The sequence below is a fragment of the Numida meleagris genome, chromosome 7, assembly GCF_002078875.1.
Source record: "Numida meleagris isolate 19003 breed g44 Domestic line chromosome 7, NumMel1.0, whole genome shotgun sequence".
NCBI lineage: Eukaryota > Metazoa > Chordata > Aves > Galliformes > Numididae > Numida > Numida meleagris.
The window spans coordinates 8,547,521-8,574,345 of record NC_034415.1 but is presented as its reverse complement, the minus strand read 5'-3'; the positions used below and the strand labels follow the sequence as shown (position 1 = coordinate 8,574,345).

Below are 26,825 nucleotides of genomic sequence, written 5' to 3'. Positions count from 1 at the left end.
AAAGACCTCTAAGATCATCTAGTCCAGCTGTCCACCTACCACCGATACTGGCCACTAAACCTTGTTCCTTAGTACCACATCTACACGTTTCTTGAGGACCTCCAGGGAAGGTGACTCAACCACCTCCCTGGGCAGCCCATTCCAGCGCCTGACCACTCTTTTGGAGAATAAGTTTTTCCTCATCATAGAATGGCTTAGTTTGGAAGGGACTTCAAGGATCATCAGGTTCCAACCCCCTGCCGCAGAGGGGAGTTGAACTGATTGCCAGTCAGTTGATCAGGTACTAGATCAGATTGCTCAGAGCCCCATGCAACCTGGCCGTAAACACCTCCAGGGATGGGGCGTCCACAGCTCTGTGCAGCCTGTGCCAGCACTTCACCACTCTCAGTAAAAAACTTAGTCCTGACATCTAATCTAAATCTCCCCTCCTTTAGTTTAAAACCATTCCCCCTTGTCCTCTGACTATCTACCTGTGTAAAAAGTTGATTTCCTTCCTGTTTATAATCTCTCTTCGCAGCCTTCTCATTTCCAAATTGATCAAGCCCAGCTCCTTCAGTTTGTCATCATAGGAGAGCTGCTCCAGCCCTCTGATCATCTTTGTGGCCTTCCTCTGGAACCTCTATGAAAGCTCCACATCTTTCCTGTGCTGGGGCCCCCAGACTTGGATGCAGTACTCCAGATGGGGCCTCACAAGAGCAGAATAGAGGGTCAAAATCACCTCCCTCGCCTTGCTGGCCACCCCTCTTTCATGCAGCCGAGGATACCATACCTTCCAGGCTGCAGGTGCACACTGCTGGTTCATGTTCAGTTTTTCATCTACCGGGACCCTTAAGTCCTTCTCAGCAGGGCTGTTCTCGAGTTCTTCTCCCACTCTGTGTACATATCTGGGATTACCTCAACCCAAGTGCGAAACTTTGCACTTTGCTTTGTTGAACCTCATTAGGTTACCCAGGGGAAGAGGCAGAAGAAGCAGCCTGATGTTAAACTACAATCAGAGAACTCAAACCTGGCTTGAAATGTGGTTGTAGTCAGTAAATGCCAGCAGCTGTTGGAGGAGTTCGGGTTTGGATGAGAATCAAAAGAAGTTCTACTCTGCTGGAGTCTGTTTGTGGATACTGGGCACCGACATGGGCTCATGGCCGGTTTTTGCAGATTGACCCTACAGGGGCTGGGGAAAAAAACCAGACATTCTCGTAGGCTCTCCTCTGTGTTCTGCAGTAACCTAACTGAAGAGTTTGGGGAAAGACACCATGAAAAATATATTGTATAATTTTGAAATTTCAGAGTACATCCACGTAACCATAGTTGTTTGTAATTCCTCCGAATCCACTCTTTGTTTGGAAGACGTGCACTAACGTAAGCATTCTGTGACCCTGTTGCTGTAGAAGGTGCCTTCAGTATCGTTGTCCCCAGCTGTGAGTCTGTAAATGAGCCTGCCTGCCTGGCTGCCTCCTGGGGAAAATGAGCTGTGATTGTGCTCTTGCAGTGCAGTTCAGTAGACAGGAGCTAAATATGTTTAGAGTAGCATTGCAAGTGATTATGTCTGCATTCAGAAAATGGAAATTCAATCTGATGTATGTTAACTTTCCAGATAAAACTCTTATCACACAAAAGCTATTTTTGTAAATTTTTATCAGCTCTTGCACCTTGCATTCTTAGGGCTGTTTTTTTCTTAGTCCCTTAAGTAAAACCCTTTACGAAACACAGAAAGATTGACGTGGACAAACAAAATAGAGGACCATGTTCTTCTGCAAGAGGAGAAGTACCCGTGTGGATGGTAGCCCAGGTGGGACTGATGGGGAAGAGCTTTACAGAGTCCCACGATGAAAGGGCTACACCTTACAAAACCAGAGCTGTACAGTTGATCATACAAAAGCAAGAGTACCAAAGGCAGTCTGTTAATGCACTGATTGAAGTATCACCACCAAAGATGGCCCATAGATAAGAAACCACGGCACTTAACACATTCCAGTGGTGCTGCCTCACCTGGATGAAGATGCTGAATGTGTAGATACATGTGTTGCCACAGGCTGTGGTGGCATACAGACAAGTGCTTTTGGTTTGGCTGTTCATGGAGGTCCTGTTGAACCCCAAGGGATGCAGGCTTGCTGTGAATTCGCAGGAGAGCTCTCACCTGCCAAACTGTTTCCAAATAAATCCTTGGAATGAATTTCCTCTGCTTAGTAATAACTTACCCAGCTGTTTTTCCAAGCCTGGAAGCTCATGTGGTCCTACTGTACAAACACAGTGCTGGAAAAAGGTGGTTTTGATTTGTTTTTTTCCTTTCAAGTTGTGTTGTGTTGTCACAAGCCCTTCTGAAGGCAGGAGATAAATGGAGAGGAAATGAGGCAATTTAAAAGAAAAAAGAAAAAAAAAAAAGGAAGGAGCATTGAAATTATGAAGCAGATGAACTGAGCAGACGAGGAGACTCAAACACACGTTCAGTGAGGGGTACAATAGCCGACTGTCACCTCTTCCTGGGAAATCTTCTCAGAAATTGTAAAAACAAACAGCAACACTCAGCCCATTGTCTTCTCAGGGATGCTTTCATGAACACTGAAGAAACTGAAATGTGTCCAGGCGGGAGAAGAATGACGTATAACACTTGGCAGGCTGTCAAGTGGCTGGACTGTGACCCCTCTGAGCTTTCTTCCACCCTATAGAAGTGAGGGGGGGGGTAGTGAAATCAGAGGAAAGAAGACAACTTGGAGCCTCCACCTGGGGGGCTGCTGCCTTCCAGCCCCATCCCATCCCAGCAGGCAGCCCCGCGTCCGCTGGGAGCTGCAGGCAGACGCTCGGTGGGGCTCCGGCGCTTCTCTGAGCTACGGCCAAAAATAGGACTCCGAGAAAGAAAATAAATACTTCTCAGCAGTTTGCTGGGACAAAGAGCAATCGGGCCTTAAAACCCAGAGTGGATGTTGAGATAAAGGTGTTGCTTTATATTTGTCCTCTGTTATTTTTACATCGAAATTCTTTCCAAACGGGGTTCTTTTCCCTTTTTTTTTTTTTTTTTTGTTGTTGTTGTTGAATTCCCCTGCTGTACAGCCATGGGTCCTGGGAGCATCACTGCTGCTTGTGACGGTCTGGCTGGCTGGCACTGGCTGGCTGGAGGAGGAGCAGGTCTGGTGAATGTGCAGGCAGTCTCTTCTCTTTGATACTGCTGCAGAAAGTTGCTTGGGTTTTGACTTGAATGCTTTTTCTGGAATTAATTCTGAATTTGCCAGCAGAAGGTATATATTTATTAGTCAGAGCTCAACTTTCACCCAAAATCAGAGGCATAAAGGAAAAATAAATTAAGTTTAATAGGTTCTTTTAGCTTTGGGTAAAGAACAACAACAAACAGCAAACTATTCACATTATCTTGTTTGCTTCTTTGGAAATACTGGGATCTTGATTATGGTCTTGCTCAGCTTTGTGTGGGAGCAGAAAGGGAAAAGGAGGCCACTAGCAGATCTCCCACGTTCGGAAGGCTCAGATAGCCCAAAGGCCATCTCTTGTCTTCTGTTTGCTGTTCTCCTCTGTTTTCTTTTCACATCTTTTTGTCTCATTTTGTCTGCTTCTGCCAGCGGATTGTCCCTGGACTATTCAGCAGGGGCCATTGGAGCAGCTGCACTGGCTTTGTGAGGGAAGGGAAAGCTTCCTGTGCTCCACTGCAGCCAATTCTGTTCCCTTTGCACCCAGTTCAGGGATGGACCTAACGAGCTGAGCCTGGGGCGGGTAAGGAAAACCAGAAGTACTTGTTCACACCATGCCTGTTTTGAAGCCTTAAGAGATTCTTTCCTGGTCTGCTGTGTTCAGCTGAGCGTCAGCACATCTTCTCCTCCTGTAAACCAGACATCTCCTCGGCTCTGAGGAACCCTGAATCCGGAGGTTAATGCCCTGGTACCACAGTAACAGTATTCGTGGTATTTCTAAACTAACGTGGTCTGTAAAGCTTGCTGGGAGGCCTTTGTGCATTGCAGAGCTGCAATTTCCCTCTTCTCCTGTCCGTAACACTCACAGGAAGGACTGCTGTAGACGTGGTTTGGTGAGGAGATCTGTGCAAGGGTTACACGCTTCTGTGAAAAAGAATCATTTCAGTTTGTCCTTTTTAGTAAGGAGAGAAGAGCTGTGCGTTGGTTCTTGGTTTCTGCAAGAAGTTGTCTTCTTGTCCATGACAGCCTGTGTTGTCAGCTGGTGGGGATGACCACTTCTGTCTCTGTTGCTGGGTGAGATGCACGTCTGTTACGTTTCCCCTCTCAGCTTAATGAAGTTTGTAGCGTGACTGTCCGTGTGGTTTTCAAGTAATTTCCTGTGAAGCTCTACCAGAGATCCAATTTTAAAAACACCTGCTTACCGAGAAAGCAGCGTGTCAAATGGCAGCAAGGGGAGGATGCTCGAGAGGCTGCAACAGAAGGACTCGTGCTAGCTCCTGAGCTGGAGATGGGAACGCTGGGCTGTGGTGTTGCAGAAGCCATCCGAATAGAAGTGCCTGTGCTTTGAGGCCTATGTTTAATTTAGGTCAGAGATGAAGCTTGAAATGTTTTTACATTTTTTTGCACATAAAATAAACTGAGACATTGTCATGTTTATGACGTTTGCTCGTTTTCAGCGTATGTGGAAGTGAAAGACAATAAAACATCTTGCAATTCAGTGAGGAGAATAGCAAGGAGGGGGGAACTATTCTTACTCTATTCTTACTTAATTGCTATTGAATAAATATTTAGTAATTTGAGGGTGATTATTTCTGTTGTCTGTACCTCCACCACAAGCATCTTTATCGTTGCTTTATCTCCGGGATGGCTGAGCAGTGAAGTAACTGGCTGCAACGCCTGTCACGCAGAGGGAGGGAAAGGGATCACGTCATCCTGATTTAAAGGGTGATGCAGCGCTGGCTTGTGTTTTCAGAAAGCTGTTTAAATGTCCTGCTACTCGTACAAGAATGTTTCCTAGGGACATGTGATGCGCGGCTGAGGTCCAGACTGGAGAAGGCTGCTCAAGCTGCAGTTGATGTCCTCTGAAGAGTTAAGCCTGTGGCTCGTACAAGTTAAAAAATACCTTACATTAAAAAAAACCACCACAGAAACAAGGCTTTGGAACCACTGGCCTTCACCAGATGAGTTTAGTACAAAGCATATTTGAGGTTCTTGTGGCCCCCAGGAGCTAGATTGGGTTCATTCGTTTTGTTAAGCACCCTGCTGGTGCTGTGAAATAAGGCTATAAATACAGGGCCCTCAGACCTCATTCGTGTTGAATTTGACCACGTGTTGTTTTTTTTTAGGTGGAGCGTTGCTGCTTCTAAGCCCACTCCCAGCAAAGGATAGATTTCAACAGCCTCAGTGATAAGCTCCTCTGACACAGCGTTAATCAAACCTTGGCTGGTGTCTGGCTTGTTTCTGCCGGATTACCCACAGGCCTTGGCCTTTATGTAACTCATGATTATTATGTTTTTCTTAAATCTGACAGCAGTGCAAAGGCGCCTCGTGAAATGTTATTTTCTGCTCTACACAGTGATTTGGTGATAGGGTGCTGCAGAGCTCCCGGCTCAACCCAGCACTTGCAGGTCAAGAATCCTGGAGGAGCCAGTATCCCTTGTCCCACGTGTCTCACTGGAATAGCCTCTTGCTTTACCGCTGCAGATTGGTGCTAAAATCAACTTCCCTAGGCACTTCTATCTTACAGCAGCTGCCCTCGTAGAAAATACATTTGCAGCATGCAGTGGAGGGAACACATGCTGCTTGAGGGAGGTGTGACGTGGAAACAATGTGATGGTAATGAAGATAACCTCCACAGAGTTTGAGGTTTTAGGAGACACCTGTGACTGCTTGGAAGATGGACTGTTAATATAATGATGCTGTTAGCCATGGGTCAAAGGCGTGATAATCCTGTCCGTGAATTTCCTTCGTAACTTTCTTCATCTGGGTCTGGGAGGGAGGAAGGGAGCGTGTCAGTAGGAATGAGCCTCTGAGCAGGACCCAAGAGAAGATCCGTGTGCAAGCAGGGTTACTGCTCTGTAAGTTGTTCTGTATTTTTTAATAATGAGACGGTATCTAGGAAGAGCAGAATCATAGTTAAATCACAGGCTACTCATGCCATTAGCTGAACAAGCTTTTTTTTTGTAGAGCCCACCGGGGCTGAGTCACTCAGCCCTGTCTCTGAAATACGAGATACTCATGAAGTTGCATGAGAAGACTATTACAGGTGTGTAAGCCTATTGAAATCCATGTGCTACTCAGTATAAAATCCTGTTTTACTTTGCGGAGCACTCGGTTAAGAGCCAAGTACTCAAGTAAAATTGTAGAAAGGGAGAGCTGTGAGGCTGAAGCAGAGCCTGTTATTTTTGGCTCCTCCTTTGCCGTGGATCAGATTTGCGTGAGCTTACACACTTGTTTGCTTAGCCTGCCCAGAGAGAGGAGCTCAGCTTTTGGTGGAGCACATCTTCCACACCCACGGCCTCAATGGGCAGAATGGCAAAGAAATCTGTTTTTTAAAGAGCACTGTGTTGACTTGCACATCTTCCCATAGAAAGCACGGGCTAGGCACACAAGGAGTTGAGCACGAGATGATGATCTGATGTATTATTACATCCTACGGCTTTAGTTTTGGATGACTAAGTGGAATGTTACCCTTGCGGTTCAGCATCTGCATTCCAGATGGGTCTTTTGGGGAGAGGTGTGCACACGGGTTCGCTTGCAGCGCTGTGAGTTTTTAATGAGAGTAGTCTCCATCAGCGTAAAACAAGGCTGAGAGTAAATAATGCGTTTCTGTATTTTATCAGGTGCAAACAGCACATTTCAGCATGTCTGTGCTGGGGAGATGGGTGGCTCCACTGGGCAGCTTCTTGGTTTGGCTGCACAATGCAAGCCACAGGGACGTGGTTCACCCAAAGCACAACTCGGGATTTCTGTCTGCCCTCTCATTTTTCATAACAGGTATTAAGTGACTCATGAACAATCAGAATACTGCTTCTATAAATAAAGACCAAACCGAGCTATGCTTTCAGCAACAAGGAGTATTTTGTGTTGCCTCCCCTTATATGCAGGATGAAGCACAGGAGCGTTTGCTAGCTACAACTCCTTGGTGATGCCACGAGTGCTGCACTAGAAGGACCATAGAAAAGAGGGAATCCCTGGTAATGCCCACTGCACTATTACATGTCCCAGAGCACTGGAAGGTGATAGGCACTGCTAGAGGATTTGCTGATCACTTCCATGGATTGTCTGTTTCCCGGACGTATTTAATAGGTGATGGTGAGCATGGTATTGCAGAGACAGCAGAAGCAGAGGCTGTTTCTCCCTCTTCACAGCAAGCATCCAGCATATTTCAGAGCTGCCAAGACTGAAATCCAGCTTTGCCAAGTGACGGGGCTCCAGTAAAGCATCACAAGCTTCAGACATTATCTCAGTCAAAGGTCGCATTAGTCTTGGATTTGAGATGGGATTGTCCCATGAGGTGAAGTCTGAAGTTATTTTCTTCATTCATTTCGCTGCTATCCTGATGGGCTAGAAGATTGTATGTTTTTTTATATGTGTATATATCTATATGTTTAGCAGCAATTGTAAAGCTTTCTTCGGAATGCGCTGAGTATTGTTAGGATACGCAGTGGGCAGAGCGTACAGGCCGGGTTGCACTCCCAGCTGCTGAGCCTGGGTGCATCCCACTGATCTTTGGATATTTCTTCCTGGCAGCCTTGCTCCAGGGCTCATGAAGAAGCACAAGGACAATGTGTCCATTCACAGCCCCATCCAAAACACTGTTTGCTCCTGCTCTGTTTCAGCACTTCACACTTTATAGAAGTGCTGGCGTTCACCACCTACAGTGCTTCTTGTTTCTCTCATGTTTTATTTTGTCTAGGATTTGCTTTGATAGAGCGAGTAGGCTGAGGCTTTTTGCAGTTCGTATCCCTGGGGGCACCAAGTGTATATTCCAGAGGGCTTCAGTGCTTTGAGAAGATAAATCCCATTGGTGGTGGTATTTTTGAAAGCCCAGTTTACACGCTGCTGAGTGCGAGTGGTTGTGCTGTGAGGAGGAGAGGTGCTGGCCAGCACTGAGGGGCAGCAATGGCAGGCCCTCCCCTCTGCTCCTTCCTGACTGTAAATGGCTGGAGTGTGGTGAGCAGCTCCTGTAGGCCCATGGACATGGTCTTGTTTCCAGCAGGGCAGCTGGCAGGTGCTTCTTGTGTGCTGACATTCGTTTTGCCCTTAGAACACGTGCCGTAACTTGGGCTAAACTTTTGGGTTCAGGTACATGCAGGGTCCTGTAAAACAGGAGAAGCAGCGTGAAACATTTGGAAAGTTTATTTTGCATTCCAAGTCCTCAGCAAAGGGCGAACATCTGCATGTGCAGACCCTTGGACAGAAATCCTTCTGCCTCCGTTACTCCTCCGTTTTTTCCGGTTGTAATTTCGGTTGCACGCAGGCTTCTGCTGGAGATGGCCATATTTCATGCAGCCCTTCTGCTGCTGCATTTACACAGGCTGGAGCTGCGCCGTTGCCAGACCAACCAAGAGGGAAAACTGGCCATGCTTCATATAAACAGCTCTGACTGGGAGAGCCATACTAAATTTGGAAAAGAATTAGGGGAACTCATTTTTGAGCTGCCCTGGAGTATTCTATCTCGAGTTGCCCCGCGTTATCATTTCATGGGAAGAGTTCCTATTACTCATTGCTGTTCCCATCGTGTTTATTTTCAGATAGCGTATTTTTATCTTCTGCAAAGCAAACTCTTTAAAAGATCCGTCGGCGAACAATGCCCCAAGGCTCTGCTGCTTCCCCTGCCCACAGGCAGCGCTGCAGCCTCGGGTCCTCTTGCAGTTCACATGGCATTCACAACCCCATCAAAAAGCCTTCCCTTCTCATTGCAAAACTAGTGCCAAGGCTGGAGCAAACAGCATGAAACATTTGCCCTTTGATTTGTTATTTTGATTGATTATATTCTGTGCAGTTGCATTAAGGCCGCACATTTTACTGTACATATTGTGAATGGCATAGTTCCTTTCTTTTGGGCCGTGATGTTTGAAGCTGATGTAAGAAATGTTTGTGCTGAAGAATCGCCCTTCTGAGCCAGTTTAGCCATAATTGAAGGACTTTGCCAAAACTACAGGTATTTCCTTCGATTGTTGGCTGTTATTCTAGCACCAGAACCTTTTCCTTGTCCCATTTCCTCTACAGGTTTTTACTGCAGGATGCAGGCAGCAGCCGCTTGCAGAGGCAAGTGAGGTCCAGCATCCCCAGCCCTCACTGACAGATGAAGAGACTGCTGCAAGGCAGGGGAATGCAATCCCTGTGGTGGCAAGCAGGGCAAGCCCTGCCAGTGGCCTGAGCAGGAAACTCCGCTGGGGCTGGGGCCAGCAGCGTCCTTCTGCTAGCTGGGTCTGTCCAATTCCAGAATAAAAAGATATGCTGTAAAGAAAGTTTTGGGGAAGCCTTGTCCTCATTTGGAGAAGCTGATGCCTCGGCCTGGAGCAGGCTAGTCAGACAGGCAGGGATTCTGTGCTTTGGCAACACCAATGGCTTGCTGTTATCTGCAGCACATGCTGTGATCAGTAGAGCTCAAGAAATCTGTTTTCTTGAAACTGGAGGATTGGAGTCCAGGCTTGTTTCTGGGCAGCACATGGTTTTGGGTTGACGTGAAGGCAGCAGACCTGCAGATGGTGGAGGATGAGGCCCCGGCCCATCTCTGAGCTGCAGAGCTGGTGCGGCTGGAACGCACTGTGCTGTCTGTATTGTCACCAAGCTGAGAGCTGTGGCTGTCTGACATCTTCTGAGTTCTTCTGCTCTTCCAGAAATGTAGGTCATAGTCCAGGTTCTGGTTCCTGCGTTGCTGCACGCTCTTCGATTCGCATACGAACACAGGGCTTTAACTTGTAGCTTTACTTCCCTGTTTGTAAAGCATTATTATTTCTTTGGTTGGGTTAATGAGTTAATTACTTGTAAATTGCTGTAAGATTCCAGGAAATGAGACCCTCAACGTGTTTATTGCTGTTATTGCTACTGATGAGATCTTGATCATAGCAAGACAATGCAAGAACAGCATTTCATGCAGCGTGGCTAAGTGTCTGTTTAGAGTAAAACAAAGAGGAGACTTTGGTGACCAAGCACATCCCTTGAGTCAGCTTTAAAATCTGATTATGTGATAAAATTGGCTAGCATGTCTAAACACTATCCAGTTTGTAAACACTACCCGCTATCACTTGTGATTATGTTTCTCTGACAGGCTTATCAGCTTGCAGGCGTCCACTGCTCCGTGGCGGTATGTCTGTGGGAGAGGCAAAGAACATCTTTTTTTTAAAGTAATGTACTTGGGTTTTGTTTTGCCCATTTCTGTCACTTCTGGAATGAGAAAGATCTGCTCTTGTGGTATCACAGCAGCTGAGTTCATCCATGAGGGTTCCCTGACCTGCTGGGCAGCAAGTGGCCGTGGGTGCAGTTGGGCAATATTTTGAGTTGGTGGTGAAAACTGCTTTGGTTCTGCATTACAGCTTCTGAACTAGTTTATATTAAATACAATTAATCTTTCTTTCTGCTTCAGGAAAAACAGAGGCTATCATAAAAAACTTCAGCCCACACTACAAACGCCAGTATGCCGTGGCTTTCTGCAAGCACGTGCAGGATGAGCTGGAGCAGCACCGCAATTCCCAGTCCCAGTTCCTGAAAACCAAGGTAGGAGGACACGTAAACCCGGCCCCAGCCTGAAGCTGCCTACAGCTTTGCTCTCCTGCATGAAATAATTAATATGAAAACTATTTAAATAACTCATTTAGTAGTTGTAAGGTATGAAAAACATGAAGTGGAAGTGTATCAGCTACCAGCTGGGCTTGGTTTTCTTGTTTTTTCCAGTGTTGACAGCCCTTAAGTAAAGTTCATAGGCAATGCAGATACTCAGAGCTTCTAAAAATCAAGCCTGAAATACTTTCAAAGTTATTTAGATGTTTCCATTTATAAAACTACAGGGTTTTAATGCTTTAATATAGTGAAAATCATTTGGTGAGGGACTTTTTATAAGGGCATGTAGAAACAGGATGAGGGGAAATGGCTATAAACTGGAAGAGGGTAGATTTAGGCTAGATATTAGGAAGAAATTCTTTACTGTGAGGGTGGGGAGACACTGGAACAGGTTGTCCAGAGAGGTTGTGGATGCCCCCTCCCTGGAGGCATTCAGTGCCAGGCTGGATGGGGCTGTGAGCAACCTAGTCTGGTGGGAGGTGTTTCTATAGGCAGGGGGCTGGAACTAGGTGATGTTAAAGGTCCCTTCCAACCCAAGCCATTCTATGATTCTATGATGATCCTATGAAAGAATAAATCTAATTTTTGACTGTATTAAAAATCATGGATTTCTGATGCTCTTGGAATGCACAGGGAAAAGCAATGAAGTTGGGCGTAGAAGACGGTGTAATAGAAGAGCAGCATCTTTTAAAAAGGTGCATGCCAGTTAAAAGATCACATGTGCAAAGGTGTTACAAAGAAGTGTGAAACAATCTACTATTTCATAATAAAACTCTTTGCTGCATCAATGAAATATTTTTAGTACATAGGGGAGAGTAAGAGAGAATGAACTATGAGTCATCTTATATTCAGCATATCAACGGAAAGATCACAGAATCACAGAGCCATGGGGGTTGGAGGGGACCTCTGGAGACGATCAAGTCCAACCCCCCTGATGAAGGAGGTTCCTTACAGTAGGTTGCACAGGAAAGCATCCAGATGGGTTTTGAATATTTCTGGAGAAGACTCCACCATCTCTCTGGGCAGCCTGTTCCAGTCACCTTCACAGTAAAGAAGTTCTTTCTCATGTTCGTAGGGAACTTCCTGTGTTCCATACTTGTGCCTGTTGCCCCTTATGAATGTCACTGCCTCAGAAATCTGGAAGTGGTGTTAAAAGGCAGAGCTTCTGTGCTGCCTCCTCACCAGGAGCTGTGGGAATTTGGTTGCTTCTGTAGGATCTGATTCAAACAGATGTGTATTGCTCCCAGTTGCGTTTGAAGACTCCAAAGCCCTCATAGCAATCTTACGGATATGTAGAAATAAAAATTTCAAAATGATCCAGAGTCATTTCAAATCTCGACATTTTTCTTTGTAGCCCAAGTCAGAAGCTGGGACCGTCCTGTATGAAACAGAGTTACTGCATTTTGCTGAGGACGTGAAGAAGTGGAAGGACAGATATGTCGTTATCAAAAATGACTACACTGTGGATTGCTTTGAGACCAAAGAGGTAAATGTTTCTTCCTGTTATGTTCTTCTGCGCTCCCCAAGAGACTGAGATCTGAGGAATTTGCTGCTGCTAGTACCTTTCTTTTAGCAATGGTTGAAATGTCCCAGAAAGGCTGCTCCAGCCTGGCAGCCTTGGCTGGAAACTTCACAGGGATGCCTGAGGGTCTGCTGAAGTACCTTTCATTGGCTGCAGGCATTTGCAAAACATAGCAAATCACTTAGACAACGCTTTGAACCTTTGCATATCACAGAACACTTCTTTGTATGTGATTATAATATGTCACCAGGTTTCCAGTGTTTGGTTTTAAATAGAAATTTTTAGGTTGCTTCAGTCTGGCTACAGCAAAGATTTTTGTTTGGCAGCTGCTGTGGTCAAACTAGTCCTGGCTGGCAAATCAAACAAATGTAGCTTAGCTGAAAATCCCATCCTTTTCTCCCTTCTTCTGTCCCTGACTCTTCACTGGTGTCGATGAGCTTTGAAAGATCTTTTCTAAATACGTTTTTTACTTAAGCGTGTTTTAGACTTGACATGTCCAGTGAATGTATCTAAAATTCAGCTTGACAAAAACCTTTTCATTTGAGGAATGTGTGCATTGGCTTTGTAAATGAGTTGTTTATGCTTTCCCTCTCCTTAAATCTCAATTTTGACTTCCTGTGTCATGATTTTCCAGGCCTACCAGAAAGGACTCAGCCCTAAACATCATATTGTTCCTGCGGGAGGCAAAGTACTGACTGTAGAAGAAGATTACAATTTGCTGTCTGATAAACATTTTCCAGATCCTGCTGGTAAGCCTTGGAGAAGTTAAACTGCCAAACCTCAGGCTCTCTTCCTTACAGAAGCCACATCTGGGCAGACTTTGAGGCTAGGCTTTAAAGTAAGCTCACAGAAGATGCACACAGCATGTTTTCTAAGTCAAAACTTAATCCCAGAGTGGACTTAGACAAAAGATGCCATGAACTAAAACGTTCAGAGAAATGCTGGCTCTGTATTTTTCCAGTATCCTTACACAAACCCTTTGGAAGCTGTGCAGAAGTGGGGCAGGAACTACACCACTATTGTTCTCAGCTTTGTTAATATTCCTGGTTTATTTGTTTCCATTTTTAGATACCAGCTGCCTGTGTTGATTCACAGCTGATAGTGCGTCCCACAGGGACGACAGGAAGGTTGCTGTTGCTGGATTTGTTGTTTCTGCAACGGGAGTTGCAGGGTTTCTGCCTGCAGTCCCTAAAGACAGAGAAAATTCAGGCCTTAAGGCCTACATGGTGTAGAGTCAAATCTGAAAAAGGATAGGAGCAATGAGAAGATATCTTTTTTTGTGGGTATTTTTGGGGTGTGTTTTTTGAAGTCCTGTCTCATACCACTTAAAAGTTATGACTGCTGGGAAGTGTCCCTGATTTCCCCTTCCCCAAGACAGCCCTGCTGGTGTAGGATGCTCAGAGGCTGGCGTGGGGCAGCAGAGCTTGGAGGTGTCCTCCGTGTCACCTCAGCTCCAGAGGAGTTGGGGATGAGCAATGTGGAGCAGCCCAAGGCCACTTCGGGCTGGCTCGGTCACTCTTTTACAACCTCTCTGCCCTTTTGTGCGTTGCAGAAGACTCACTATGAACCTCTGTTGTGTCTGGCTGCACAGCACTGGGAAAAGATTGGTGTTATACAGTATCCCCTGTACACAATGACTCGGGTCAGGCTGCAGTTACACATCATCATCATAGAATCCTCAGTCGGAAGGGACCTTTAAAGGTTGATACTTCATGATTTCTTTGCTTCACCACGAGGGCTTGAAGTGACAGTCTGTAAGGCCATGTTGCAGTTCTGTATGAAAACCTTGGGCAAAGGGAAATCACCACTGTTCCTTCACGATTTAATGCAGTTTGTTTCCATGTGGAAGACCATATGCTCCTTTGTGGTCTCTGTGTGGAGACCAGAGTTGTCCATGAACTTACTCATTTGCCACGGAAAACTTCCCCCTAGCAGTTACAATCCAGTAAAATATATTATATTACCAAAAAATATGTGATTTATGCCTGCCTCGGATACAAAACAAGAGGTCATAGAAGAGAAAAAGATCCAACCCCCCCGAATTCAGCAAATTTCAAGTTGAGATGTGTTCTGCGTAGGGTTGAGTGAGAAGGAGACCGCTCCAGCCTTCGTTCAGCTGCCGAGGGAGTTCCCTGTGTACCTGTGGCAGCCGTTCACCCGACACAGCTACTACTGCTTCCAGGAGCCAGCAGCTCAGAGGCAGTTCAGCGCGGTGCTGAGTGACTGCGTGAGGCACTCCAACTACGGTGAGTGCAAAAAGGATTTCTTCCCGCGCCTCGTCCACCCGGGGAGAGATTTAAGTAGCAATCATAGTAAAAAAAAAAAAATAAAAGGAAAAAACCTCTGTGAAAATGACTTACGAAGGACGTTCAGTTTTCAGTGCCTGGAGGAATGCATTAACATACCCTTTTTCTAGCTGTGCTGGGAGCTAAGTGAGGATGGGTTTGAGCTGTGCTGTAGGAAGCTCAAATAGAAGACATGGGAATTGCTTTGAAAGCCGCATTCCCCTCTCTGTCAGTTCATGCCAAACCAGTATCTTGGTACAAAGTCACAGGAGGTGCTTACTAAACACGGTATGTTAAATTCTCACCTGTGTTTGCAAGTTTGACAAGTGTAGCACAGATCCCCTGGACCATGTCTGTAAGATGATGAGGGAGTGGAGTCTCCCCATGCATTTTCTGATGTCTTACATACATCACCGATGATCAAAAGTTTTCTGGTTTTGTTGGGTGCTGAGATGGCAGTTCAAGCCCTCAGCCACAGCAGAGCCTTGTAAGTGGGACGTGGGCTGTGTGTAAGGCACGGTGTACATCGTTTGCACAAAGGTATGTTCTAAATCTCACTTTCTGAGTACATTAGGCTGGAAGTTTTCCAGTCTCGTTGTTATCTAGAACAAAACAGCTTGTGACTTGCTAGGATTATAAAAGTAACATTGTTCCCATTGAACTGGAAGAGCACTTGTGGGTTGGAACCTTCAAAAAAAAAGAAATACTTTTCTGCTTTTTGGGTGATTGGGTGAATGTGATTTTCCTCTCTTTTCATCGAGCTGACCTGTTGGTGTCCAGGCTCTTGTATGCCTGTAGTATTGGTTTCAAGTCCCATCTGCTCCTGCTGTCCTCTGCCATAGGAATGTCTCCAGCAATTTCTTAAGCCTGAAAGCCCGTGCTTGAAGATAAATGAATTGAGAGGGCAATGTGTGATCAGTCTGTTTTGCTTACAGCAGTTGCTCTCTATGTTGTTTTTAGCTGTCACTTTTGTCTCCCGGTCATCAGCTTCACCCTATTACCCTCAGGCAGTTGTCTCACGCTGTCCTCCCCGGGTTCTTCTCAACTGCCGTCTCTTTTCTCTTGTCTCCACTGCCAAAGATATCCCTGGTCCCCTTTAAGACTGCATTCCCACGATGAAAACACAGATTCCCTTCTTCGAGGCAGTCCCCTAGGATGCTCAGTAATTCGCACAGTGTTTGGTGGTGGGTGGTGGACGGTGCTGCCTTTGCAGGGCGTGCAGGACTTCCAGTCCCCGCGCTCACCATGCGGTGTACGCTCCCCTGACGTGCTCTGGGCCTCCTTTTCCATGCTCGTGCTGAGGCTGGAGAGCCACAGCGTGCTTTCCCAGCACTGCCAGCCTCGTACAAACCGGGCAGAGCAACTCCGATGCAAATCTGTGTAGGTGTGGGGAGACTGAGGGCTGAAACACTGCGGTAAGCAAATACCAAACGTGGGGACTATAAAGACTATTTCATGAGTGGATTAGCATAGGCTAGAGGCATCGGTCTGAAAGGAACACACCTTCATCTGGCACTTCCAAATTGCAGTCTCAATAAATACTCCCTGCGTAGCTGGCAGAGGGACCCACATTCCCCTGACGTGCCCAAAGGCAAAGGCTGCCTCTGTGATATACGGTTCTGGTTAGCCTGATTTCAGCTGTGGTCATACAGAAAGTGCTCTGGACTTTGGAAAGCCACCCCTTTTTTCCTCACCAGCGTTTGGTAAGGAGACGGAGATGTAATCAAGTTTTCCTGGCACTGTCAGTCTTCCATGACTTGAAGCCTGTTTGTGGGATTTGGGTTTTTCATTTCCCTCTTCTGGAGCAAGTGTAACAGGCTTGACAAAGCTTTTGGCAGCCTTTTATTTTTATTTTTTTTTTCCCTTAAAGTTCAGCACATCACTCTAGGGGACAATTCTGAATTGGCAAAAGCTGGGACTAGATGACCTAACAGGTCTTTTCCATCTCCAGTGCCTGCAAGTCTGTGTTTTATTATATTTCATATGGCTCAGCTGCTGCTCATTAATGCATCTGTTCCAGGATTTGTCCATCTCAGCTTTCTCTGTGGTCAATTTATTAACCAACCAAAGTGACACCGGAGTGCCTTTATCAACGCTCATCCTTTCTGGCTCACTCTCTCTTCTCAGCAGACTGGGAGATACAGACAGCCTGGATTGAGACCTGCTGTTTCACTGGTAAACTTGAACAGGTTTTGCTGTCAAAGGAAACGGGACCCAGTATTTTCTGGATTTCTTGGACTCGTACCATCTGCCAGAAACCTAAGTGCTGTCAATGGAAAAATGATCAGTGACCTCAGTAACCCTAACTCTGTGCTTGAGGCAGAAAATCCTCCCAGTTTGACTGTGGACTAGAATTTAGTGGGATGAGGAGCAGCGGCCAAGGCAGCGCTCTCCACTTCTCTTCCCTGCCAGGGCAGATTTGGCAAGGGCAGGAGAAAGGCAGATGTAATGTCTGATCAGAAGGTGCCTTTCTGTCTTTTCTATAAAATAACACCAGGAGTTCTGGAAAGGAATGTATCGCACTGGGTTTCAGCCAGAAATTCGGAGGAGTTTTTAGTTAGAAACTTTCTCCCAGGAAGCAGAATTAAATGCTGCTTCTCTGTGAACACAAATCCCAAGTGAATCAGCATGTGGTTTTGACGTGGGAGCTGCCCCGGGATTCAGCTATTGACTGTTTTCTGAGTCTCTCCTTTTAAATAACTGGTCCATCCTGTGTTTCTGGGTTTTCTGGTCAGAGCTCATGGTCAGAAGAATAATTAGAAAAGCGGTTGGATTTAGTGATTGCTGCTCGCAGGTATGAGTCAGATGCATGCACTGCGGGTTTTTCCTTCCCCTTCAAATTTCCTGTTGTGTTCGGCTTTCTTTTATACTAATTGGTAATGATTTGCAGTTCAATGAGACGCTGTTTTCCTTCATTATTGATGGAATCAGTGGATGTTTTGCACCCTTCTTGAGTACAACTCAGGTAAAATAAATTAAACGAGCTTTAAAATGTACCTAAATCAACCAGGATCGGATCTGAAAATCTGTGGTGCTGAAATTATTCTGAGTGAACAGGATGTGTACACAGAGATTCTGTTCATTAACCTGATTCTGGGAGTTGATGGATAGATTAATCTGAGCACAGAAATCATCCAAGTTCTGTGATTCATCTGGGCAGCTCCCATTCTGCTCTTTGCAGGCTGGCTTTCGTGATCCCTTGGGGTTTGCAGAGGAGATCAAATGCTCTGGGGACTTTAAGTTCTGAGGTGGTGTGACTCAGGGCTCCTTACTGGAAGTACCAACGCCCAGAGAGCAACAGCAGGACCCTGATGGGCTGAGGGGCACGGAGGAGCTCAGAGGAGAGAGCCCAGCTCATGGACCTGCTGTGAAGCTACCACGCTGCCATTGCCTGAATGGGGACAGGACTTGCTGTGGGATGCAGGAGAAGAGATCTTGGGGATGGTGTGAAGTCTTCCAGGAGGCTGGGAACATGTGAGATTTGTTACGGGGTGTTTAGGGGAAGGACCAAAGGTGGGAATGAAGGTCAGTGTGGATCGAAGAGGAACAAGCATGGGATAAGTGAGGAAAAAGGAGATAAAGCAACAGTGAGGTGCGAACAGGAGGGTGGTGAGCCCAGCCAAACCCCACACTTGGTATCACCTCGGTCTGTCCTGCCTTTTTACAGAGCTCCACTTGTAACACTTTTGCAGGGTAAGGCCTGCAAAGGTCCCGAGTGCCAGGAGGTAGGGAAGGAGCCCCAACGTGGTGGGCACCCTGCAGGTTGGAAGTGCCAGCACCCAGATGGATGTGTGCAGCAGGTCCCTGTGCCAGCCGTGGGAGAAGGGACTGCAGAGCACAGGGACTGCCAGCACGGGGCCAGCAGCTGGTGAGCCCGGAATGCTCTCCTGATGCAATTCCATCTGGTGTAAATGTCCATTGGCTTCACTCACCAGCAAAACCCAGCTCGGGGTATCTGTCAAGCAGGAGGAGAAGCGTAGGAGCCAGTGACCAGGGAGGCAGTAGGGCTGGGACTGGAGCTGAAAGATTCTTTAGGTCTGAGCCAGCTGGTGAAGAGATGTGGGGACCTGGAGTTCGTGCTGGGCGCCCAGAGGCCTGCGCCAGTTGTCAATGGGGTGGGTAGGGAAGGATGCAGTGGAAGCTGCAGTTGTTGGGGTACCAGACCTGGCAGCCTTCACAGAAGCTGTACTTGCAGTCAGTACCCTTTTTTGGCTGAGCTTAAGTCAGATAAATTTTAAAACTTGTTTTCATCGTTTTTGTGTATGACCCTTCTCTTAAAATTTTTCTTCTAGGAAAAAAAAAAAGCTAATAGGATATTTGCACAATCAGTGCAGAGGTGCTGCTATCTAATCCTGCCCATTATCTCAGAATTGCTCTACAAAAGCTCCATCCAGAGCCTTCCCCCCAAACTGCCCAGTCTTTACCAATACCTTTGTAATTAAAGATGTCAGTGGGCTCTGTTAACGTTGTGTGCAGCTCTGAAATGCTGTAATTTCTTTGTCATTGAGTTTATTTCCTAAGGCAGAGGATATGAAACATTGTAAGGGGCATATTTGCTGATTTCAAAGCTTTTTGGCTGTTACAAATGAAAGGGTGAATTAAATTAGTTAAATGACTTGAATTTGCATATAGAAAGATAATGTTCAGGGGAGGTCTCTAAATATAGAGCATAGATCAGCCAAAGAAATGCTCATTGCTGAAGAGGATTTTTCTATGCCAGCAAGTACAGAGTCAATAGTAAAATGTGGTGTAGAGCAATACTATTGGTAATGACTCTTGATAGAGATAATCCACACACAAAGAAGAAGACAGAGATCTCTGGCACAGTGCTCCACAATTAAGCTTTCAGCATTTGTTAGTCTGTTCCCTGTGCCATAAAACACTTGCAGTAGGTTCCCAGGGTAATCATAAAGCCTTCATTGTTCCTGCAAAACCGAAAACTAAAAGCTTAAAATGACAAATGTGCCAAGTCAAAAAATAACATTCAGAAGAAGATGCGTGTGACTAAAATACATATACCCTAATATCATTTTCGTATCAACTTCCTGATAAAAGGGACAACATGAAGTGGAATTTTCTGCCCCTAGTACCGTTTTTTTACTTTCCGTCCCCAAGTTTTGCCTTAATTTGCTCTTGAGTTGACCAGGAGGTGCTGCTGATCTTTCACTGATACTTTTAGAGCCCGAAGGAACAGCGTGAAGCTGTGACACAGGAGTCAGGTTGGGTGGCAGGAGAAGGTTCTGCACCAGGGGGTGCAGGGACTGCATGGAACAGCCTCCCCAGGGCACTGGGCACAGCCCTGAGATGCTGGAGTTCATGGAGCCCCTGGACAATGCTCTCAGACATAGGGTCTGAGGTTTGGCTGGTCTTGTGTGGAGCCAGGAGTTGGACTCCATGATCCTTGTGGGTCCCTTCCAACTTGGGGTATTCTGTGATTCCATAGAGCCTGTTCTTCTCAAGCTTCTACAGCGCTCAGAGCTTCATCAGTGTGAGATTTCCTGTAATAACTTAGTTTTAAAAACTTGTCAGGTTCTAAAAGAAGCTGAGCTTGAGCTGAGGTGGAGTGTTGAAGTGGCTTCATTTTTAACTCTCTTTTCTTAACCTGCTATTCCCAGACTCGATGTGAACTGCAGCATGCGGATCATCTGTTTGCCGTTATCTCCATGGTTCCTCCACTTCCATCCATAAGTTTGGTCTTGTTTGCATTCCCTCTGCATCCCTGTTTTCTTTTTGGAAAGCACAGCAGTGGCGAGAGCTGCACCCCTCCCATTTTAGGGGTCAGATTGCTAGTGAACCACCTCGTCCCCAGCAGTGAAGTGCTGTCAGTGCCAGGATAGCAATAATGAGGGTAATGCTCAAAATATCAATAGTAGTCTCATAATTATTATCCTTCGTTTTTCAGTCCTTTACATTTGCATGCCCTATAAATCAGAAGTTTCTCCTGAACGTTTCTTTTATTATTGTGTCATTTTATGAGGTCCTTTCCTTTCCCTATATGAGGTTACCAGCTACTGAGTTTCACTTGGTTTTTGCTGTTAAAAGAGAAGAAGCCCGACTGGTTGGTGCTGTGGTGCAGGGAAGTCTGCGTGATGAGAAGGAAAATACAGCTGGCTAATTTGGGGAGATGCAGTTTCACTTCTTGTTTTTTATATTCTTTCATCTGGTTTGATTTCACATCCGTATCTTGATAAACACCATCACGACACAGGAAGCTAAGGGACTTTCAAAACCATATCCTGCGGTCTCCAATTAAGCCATCAATTAAAAAAAAAAAAAAAAAAAGAGAAAAAAATAAACAAGTCCCATAAATAAATGCTTTAGGCAAGGGATAAATACAAAATTTCCTTTTGACCTTACGCTGGGCATTCTGGCACAGTTTGGCTGCAGTAGCACAACTGAGACACCATCAGACTTTTTCCTCCATCTCTACTGTTTGGGGTTGCCCCTGGCTCGGCCCACATTTCCTTTTTCAGCTCTAGATTTAGCTGACAGGTGCTTTTCTCATAATTTTTTCTGTCGCTCTTGCACTATGTGTACGTAGTACATAGGGTTTGCCAGCTCTTGGGCTGTAATTCAGAGTAACTACTGAAGTGTTGGTAAAGATTGAGAAGGTGACATTAAATGCTCAAGCTGAAGATAAGGTTGGCTGTATCAGGAGAAATACTGTCCTCCTTAGCCCCTTTCCTCTCTTTGCCATCCATGCTGCGTGCATCTCACTGTCCCTTGCGCCTGGTTCTGTACTGCTTTTATCCCTAAAAGCAACTGCCGTGAGTCCAAATAGGACTTGGAAGAGGCTGTGAGTCTTCTTGTTGCAAACAGGTTGGCTTTTCTCTGGAGAGGGCAGGTGAAGAAAAGGAGTTTCTTTTTCAGATACCGTTTTCGGGGTTATCTTTTTCAGATAACGTGCAGAAGGACCAAATAAAGTACGGCTGAGTAGGAAGTTGCTTTCATAACCGCAAACAACTTTTTTGATGCTGAAGGAAAATAGCTTTTTTTGCTCTGGGATGAGAGCAAGACTTTTACCAAGCAAAAGTACAGTGTAGGCAGCATTTAGCGCTTCACCCGTCCAGCTCAGACCTGGAGCTTGCTTCTTGACTTCTCTCGCTGCAGCTCCTGCACTTTTGTTAATTCAATCGCTTCATGGTTAACAAGGTGAGATCTCCTTTACTCCACCTGCGTGGCTGCGACGATGGCTGGCCTATTCTGTGCCTCTCACTCGACCCAGAAGCCCAAATGCGTGTTCAAAACTGGGGTGTAAACGTTGGTGGAAGTATTAGCACCCTCACAACGTGCAACACCACTTTGCCATCAGTATCTCTGACAAGACCTGTGTGGTGCTAAAAAAAACCTCATGGAATGTTTTAGAACACAATTTAGGACTGGCTGTGTGACTTGCTTAAAATGAGACGGTTGTTTCCTTATATGGGGTGTCCTCGGTCTGCGACATCAGTTCCTTCAGTCAGCATGGCTTTGGCTTTTCCACTACACCTCTCTTGCTTGTACTGTAGTTGGGCTTTTCAGCCTGTGGGAGGTATATTCATTCTGAAATGCCAAGATGATTAACGTGTAAAATCTTAATTGATGTTCTTGCTACGTACGTCACCTCCCACCGTGGTCTGATCTTCCGTCTCTAACGCAGCACAAAGCAGGAGGTGGTGCAGAAATGACACTGCCTTGCACCCACCTCCCCAGCCTATTTTAGTAATTGTGAAGAGACTGATTGGTGTGCAGGTGGAAGGCTGCATTTGGGCTGCAGCTTCAAAGGTCAGGGGTAGAAAAATGATCATCTTTACCGGGAGCGGTTTGTAAAGCACTGGGGGATGATCAGAGATGGGTGATGCTGTGGTTTAGGCTATAAAACCCCAGGGTGATGCTCCTGGCAGAGGGAGGTGCTGCTTTGAGCAGCTTTAATACCGGCGATGCGTGCTGCAGAGCAATCATCTGGAACTCTGGTGTGATGATCAGTGAGGGAACTCGCGCTGCAGAACTTTATTTGCTATAAACACAGAGTATTATTGCAGGGTTGTATCCTGTTTGGAAATGACCTCATCTAGCTTCTGTTAGTGGTTAGCAGTTTTGTACCACATGAGCTATGAATAATACGATAGCACATAGCTCTCAGGAAAACACCAGAGCTGCGAGACTGATGCTTCTCAGATCCAAGCCGTTACACTTCACTTCCAACTCAGTTTGGGATAATAATATGACAGGATTCATTTTGTAAAACTAAATGGTGTGTCCTTTCATTCAGAGATACACCTCTGGGGTGCTGGAGCTGCGTACCAGCCCAGGGCAGGCTGTCTTCCCCTGAGGTGCAGTTCCCTAGTCCTCCTCATCTCCCCACGTTCAGGAAGATGAATTCACTTGGATTTTCTTAGCCCTTGGGTGAGGCTCTGTGGGTCGGGACCATTCTGTTTGATTTTTACAAGACAGAAATGTTCAGGACCTCAGCTTTTGGAGATTATGGCCATTGCCTTTCTTAACAATTTTCTGTAATACCTTACAAGCAGTAGCTCTTGAAATACACTAAGAACTCAGGTTCTTTTTCCCACCTGATAAGGAGATGATGGCTTGGTCCTGCTCACCCGAGTGTGACATCTTCTGGGCCAGGGCTCTCTCTTGGCCTATTCTCTGTGTCTGGTGCATCATCATCCATGCGGTGGTATCGCTCATGCACCACCTAGGGGAAAGTTACTCATCATTACCAGAAACTGGATGAGCCACCAGCAATAACGGCTGCAGCTCTTACCCAGAGCAACTAAACCCCAGGTGGGTATTCACAGAAATACTAGGAAAAAAATGCTGCTGTGGGAAACCTGTGCTAAACAGATCATTCTTAGAAAGGGAAACTGTTCTTTGTCGTGCTCGTTTATTTGTATTTGACAGGCATCCCCTAATCGTGGGGTTGGGAGGTTGGCGGAATGATTCTTTAACTGCAGGAGCATCTCTGACTCTCCAGTGTTCTCCAGATGCTTTCACCCAAATCTGTCAGCAGTTGGCAGTGTGTAACAGCATTCTTCAGAGTGCCAGTATGAGAGCTGCCAGTGTCCTGCTCACTGAGATGGCTAAGACACCACCCATGTGGGAAATCACAGCCTTCTCTTTCTGCAGCCTCCCTCTGTTTTGGGATGGATATTTGTGAGCTACAAGGGCACTGCCATCATCTCAGCCAGGTTCTCAGCAAATAGGTGAAGGAGCAAGAATGTAGTGCTGTGAGGTTATATAAAGTTGAACAAGGTTTCTAATTTAATTAATTAAATTAGTAGGGACGTAGGGAAGAGCTAGGCAAGGCTGCCTTCCAACTGCGTCGCCATCACATAGAAATAACTGCCACGGCTATAAGACTGCTTGGCATCAACTGTGGCATCAGCCACAGTTACCTGCAGGAAGAATTCAGGAGCCACGTGGGGAATGACATTCACTGATTGCAGAACCAACCCGTACGCAGCTCTCCAGCGCAGGAACATGCCCAGATGTGGGTGCTGCAGGAGGCAGAGGAGCGGGGTGGACTGCTTCCGAGTTTTGGAAGTCAAACGATGGGCGGTGTGTCAGAATCAGCATTTCTTTAATTAAAACCTGCGCTCTGTGAGCTCAGGCTTCTGGATTCCGTTTTAGCACTGGTTCATCTTCGTCTTCTTTGGGCCTCGGCTCTTTGCTAAATGTCAGCCAAACACTTGGATTGCTCTCGGTGGCCTTAGCTAGCTTTGGTAAAGTACTTTGTCCGCAGCCCATATACTCCTTTATTATTATTAACAACAAAAGTAATAAATCTACTGTAACAAAAACCCACACGGGAGAGGGATATTTACTGGATTGCAACTGGGGCACTCCGCTGGTTTTGAAGAACGGCATGCACGGTTTTTACACGTCATAAAATATCCTGAGTGCAGTTCCTTGGCTCCCTCCCTGAGCAGCTTCACGCTGTAATGCCGCATCCAGCAATGAGCGAGGCCCAGTTTGCAGGAGGGACGCAGGAGGGAACCGCGAGCTGTTGGTGTCCCAGCGGAGCAGATCACCCCATAAATCGTGGGAGGTGGAAAATTCTTACTGCCTGCTTACCGCATCTGACCGCAGTCCCACCGGGAGCTGCAGAAACATTTCCCTGAGCTCCCCAAGCACGGCCTTTTCCATGAGGCTGTATGGGAGGAACAGAAACGAGCTGTGCTGCTGCTCGCATGAAGACTTTGCTTGTTGACTTTGCATTCGTTAAGGGAGCAAACGATAAGCCATCTGTCTTCAGACACCTACCCCTGTTCCTGCGGAGTCGTGACCATTGTACTTGCCTTTTTAATGCTGCAGCAGTGAGCCCCATTCATAACAGTGATTGCCCGGAGGGGTGCACAGATTAAATCGGTTATTGGAACGTGTTTTAACTTTCAGCATAGCAGGCACGGGGATGCAGTATTAGAGAGGCACCTCCCTTCAGTTGTAATTAGGGAAGTTGCCATCTGAGTGATTCATCATCCGATGCAGCAGTGTGTGGTACATGCAGGGGGTAGCGTGAAGAACCACACTAAGAGACAGAATGCTGACAGTGGCCCAAACATTGGATGTGGCTGAAATTAGGCATGGGACCTTCTGCGTTAGGGATTTGGCAGCAGGACTTCATCTGTGCCCGCTGCACTCTTAGTGGGTGTCAAGGAGCCTGGTCCTGTGTGTATCATTTTGATCAGTGAAGGTTTAAGATTTATTTTTGGACGGATTTACACTGCTCATACGCAGCGAGGAGGCTCGTGCCTACAGGCAGCTCTCTGCAGCACTGAAGGCACTGTGCCTTCGTGAGATAAGCCATGTGGGGAGACGTGTAAAGTCACGGTGTCTCCAGTTGTCCTTCCTTCTTTTCAATGGGAGCTTTGCAGCAGTTACTCTATGAATGAACTGCTTCTATGTTATGTTTATAAAAGGAGTGCATTGTTAGTGGTATCTTATCTGTGTTTATCTGAATTAGGCCGCACACTGGGGTGTGGAAAATAGAGGCTCTGTGTGGCTCTTCTTATTTCGAAATGAAACAGACCAAACAGAATTTTGTTTTGCTCTCCACAAATAAGCAGATGTTCTATCCATTAGCAGCTGGAGAAGCTGCTTGGGGAACTTTCCAAGCGCAGACGAGCCCGTGTTGAGCACGTAGCATCAGTCTGGGTGCCCATGAAGTCTCACCGGCATTATGCTGGCGGACATTCAGCAAACTTTATGGCTTGCAGTGTTGTTGAAGATTTATTTGCTCACTGCTTCTTGTCCAGTGACAATCAAATGTTTCTGTGCCTGGCTCTTCCCTCCTTAAAGAGACAGAGCGTGAAGGTGGAGCTAGAAGCCGGTATGTGTGCGCTTCAGAAGGAAGGCTGAGCATGCAGGCTACCCAAAAGAAAAGGACTTTTTTCTGTTCTGAGGGAGGCAGCAGCTGGCCCAGGCAGAGGAGAATCGGGTACATCACACATGCAGAGCAGATGTTTCCAGCTCTTCATGGCTGTGAAAGCTGTGTATGTGACACAAGCAAGGAAGTGCATTGAGATAGTACAGTGATTACTCCATGGAAAGAAAAGTGATGTGTGTTAAGGTGTGCCTTTACATATAGAATGTATAATGCAGTGCTGTAACCCAGGTTAGCTTCAAAGAAACCTGGAACCAGTGCTAATACAACACTGCACCAGCACATGACCCCCACACATCATACGGGAGTTGGAGGATCCACAGCCCCTGCTGCACTGAGCTCCCTGAGATGCTGCGGGTTCTACAGTAGTGGGTGCAGATCCATGGCTTGTGACAGGCACCAGCCACATCAGGGGACAGGAAGCCCCCGAGGGAAGCACACATTGTCCTTTTTGTCCTTTCTGTGGATGAGCAATCATTCCTGACACCACAGGGGTTTGCCACCTGCCCTGCTTGCAGCTGCAGTTTCTGCTTCCATCTCCCACGCGCCGTCCTCGCTCTTGCACGAAAGCAGGGCTACACAACAGCTCACTCATTGTTTGCCTTGCTTTGCCCTGCTAGAATGCAGCTGGCTGCCAATCCATCCGCAGTCCTCTCGCCTTTCCATAAACTGCTCGCTGTCTTACAGAGGCCCTGGTTCTTCCCTGCTGAAATCCTGCAGGATGCGCTCTGCAGCTCTTTTCAGCTTGGGTACAATTCCCTTTTCTCAAGGCATTTCCCATCAATGTGCCTCTTGTGTCCGCCACAAACTTCTGCACGGGCCAGCTCTGGATGGATCTGCTTGCTCAGCATCTTATCTCTGCAATCCTTTCCTCTTATGGAAAGTGACAAAAATTGGTTACATTAAAGCAGTGACAGCAGGCCTTGAAGGATAAAGCTGCCTTTCTG

The 26,825-nt window shown here is 46.4% G+C and overlaps 1 protein-coding gene across 1 annotated transcript in view; it reads left to right on the top strand.

The window, feature by feature from the left end:
- The window catches only part of FAM129A (family with sequence similarity 129 member A), a 57,565-nt gene that overhangs the window by 12,625 nt on the left and 18,115 nt on the right, over positions 1-26,825 (top strand). Inside the window, exons 2-5 of the mRNA XM_021405557.1 lie at positions 10,510-10,640; positions 12,058-12,189; positions 12,860-12,974; positions 14,304-14,471. Coding sequence (XP_021261232.1) covers positions 10,510-10,640; positions 12,058-12,189; positions 12,860-12,974; positions 14,304-14,471 — 546 coding nt within the window. The remainder of the gene's footprint in view (positions 1-10,509; positions 10,641-12,057; positions 12,190-12,859; positions 12,975-14,303; positions 14,472-26,825) is intronic.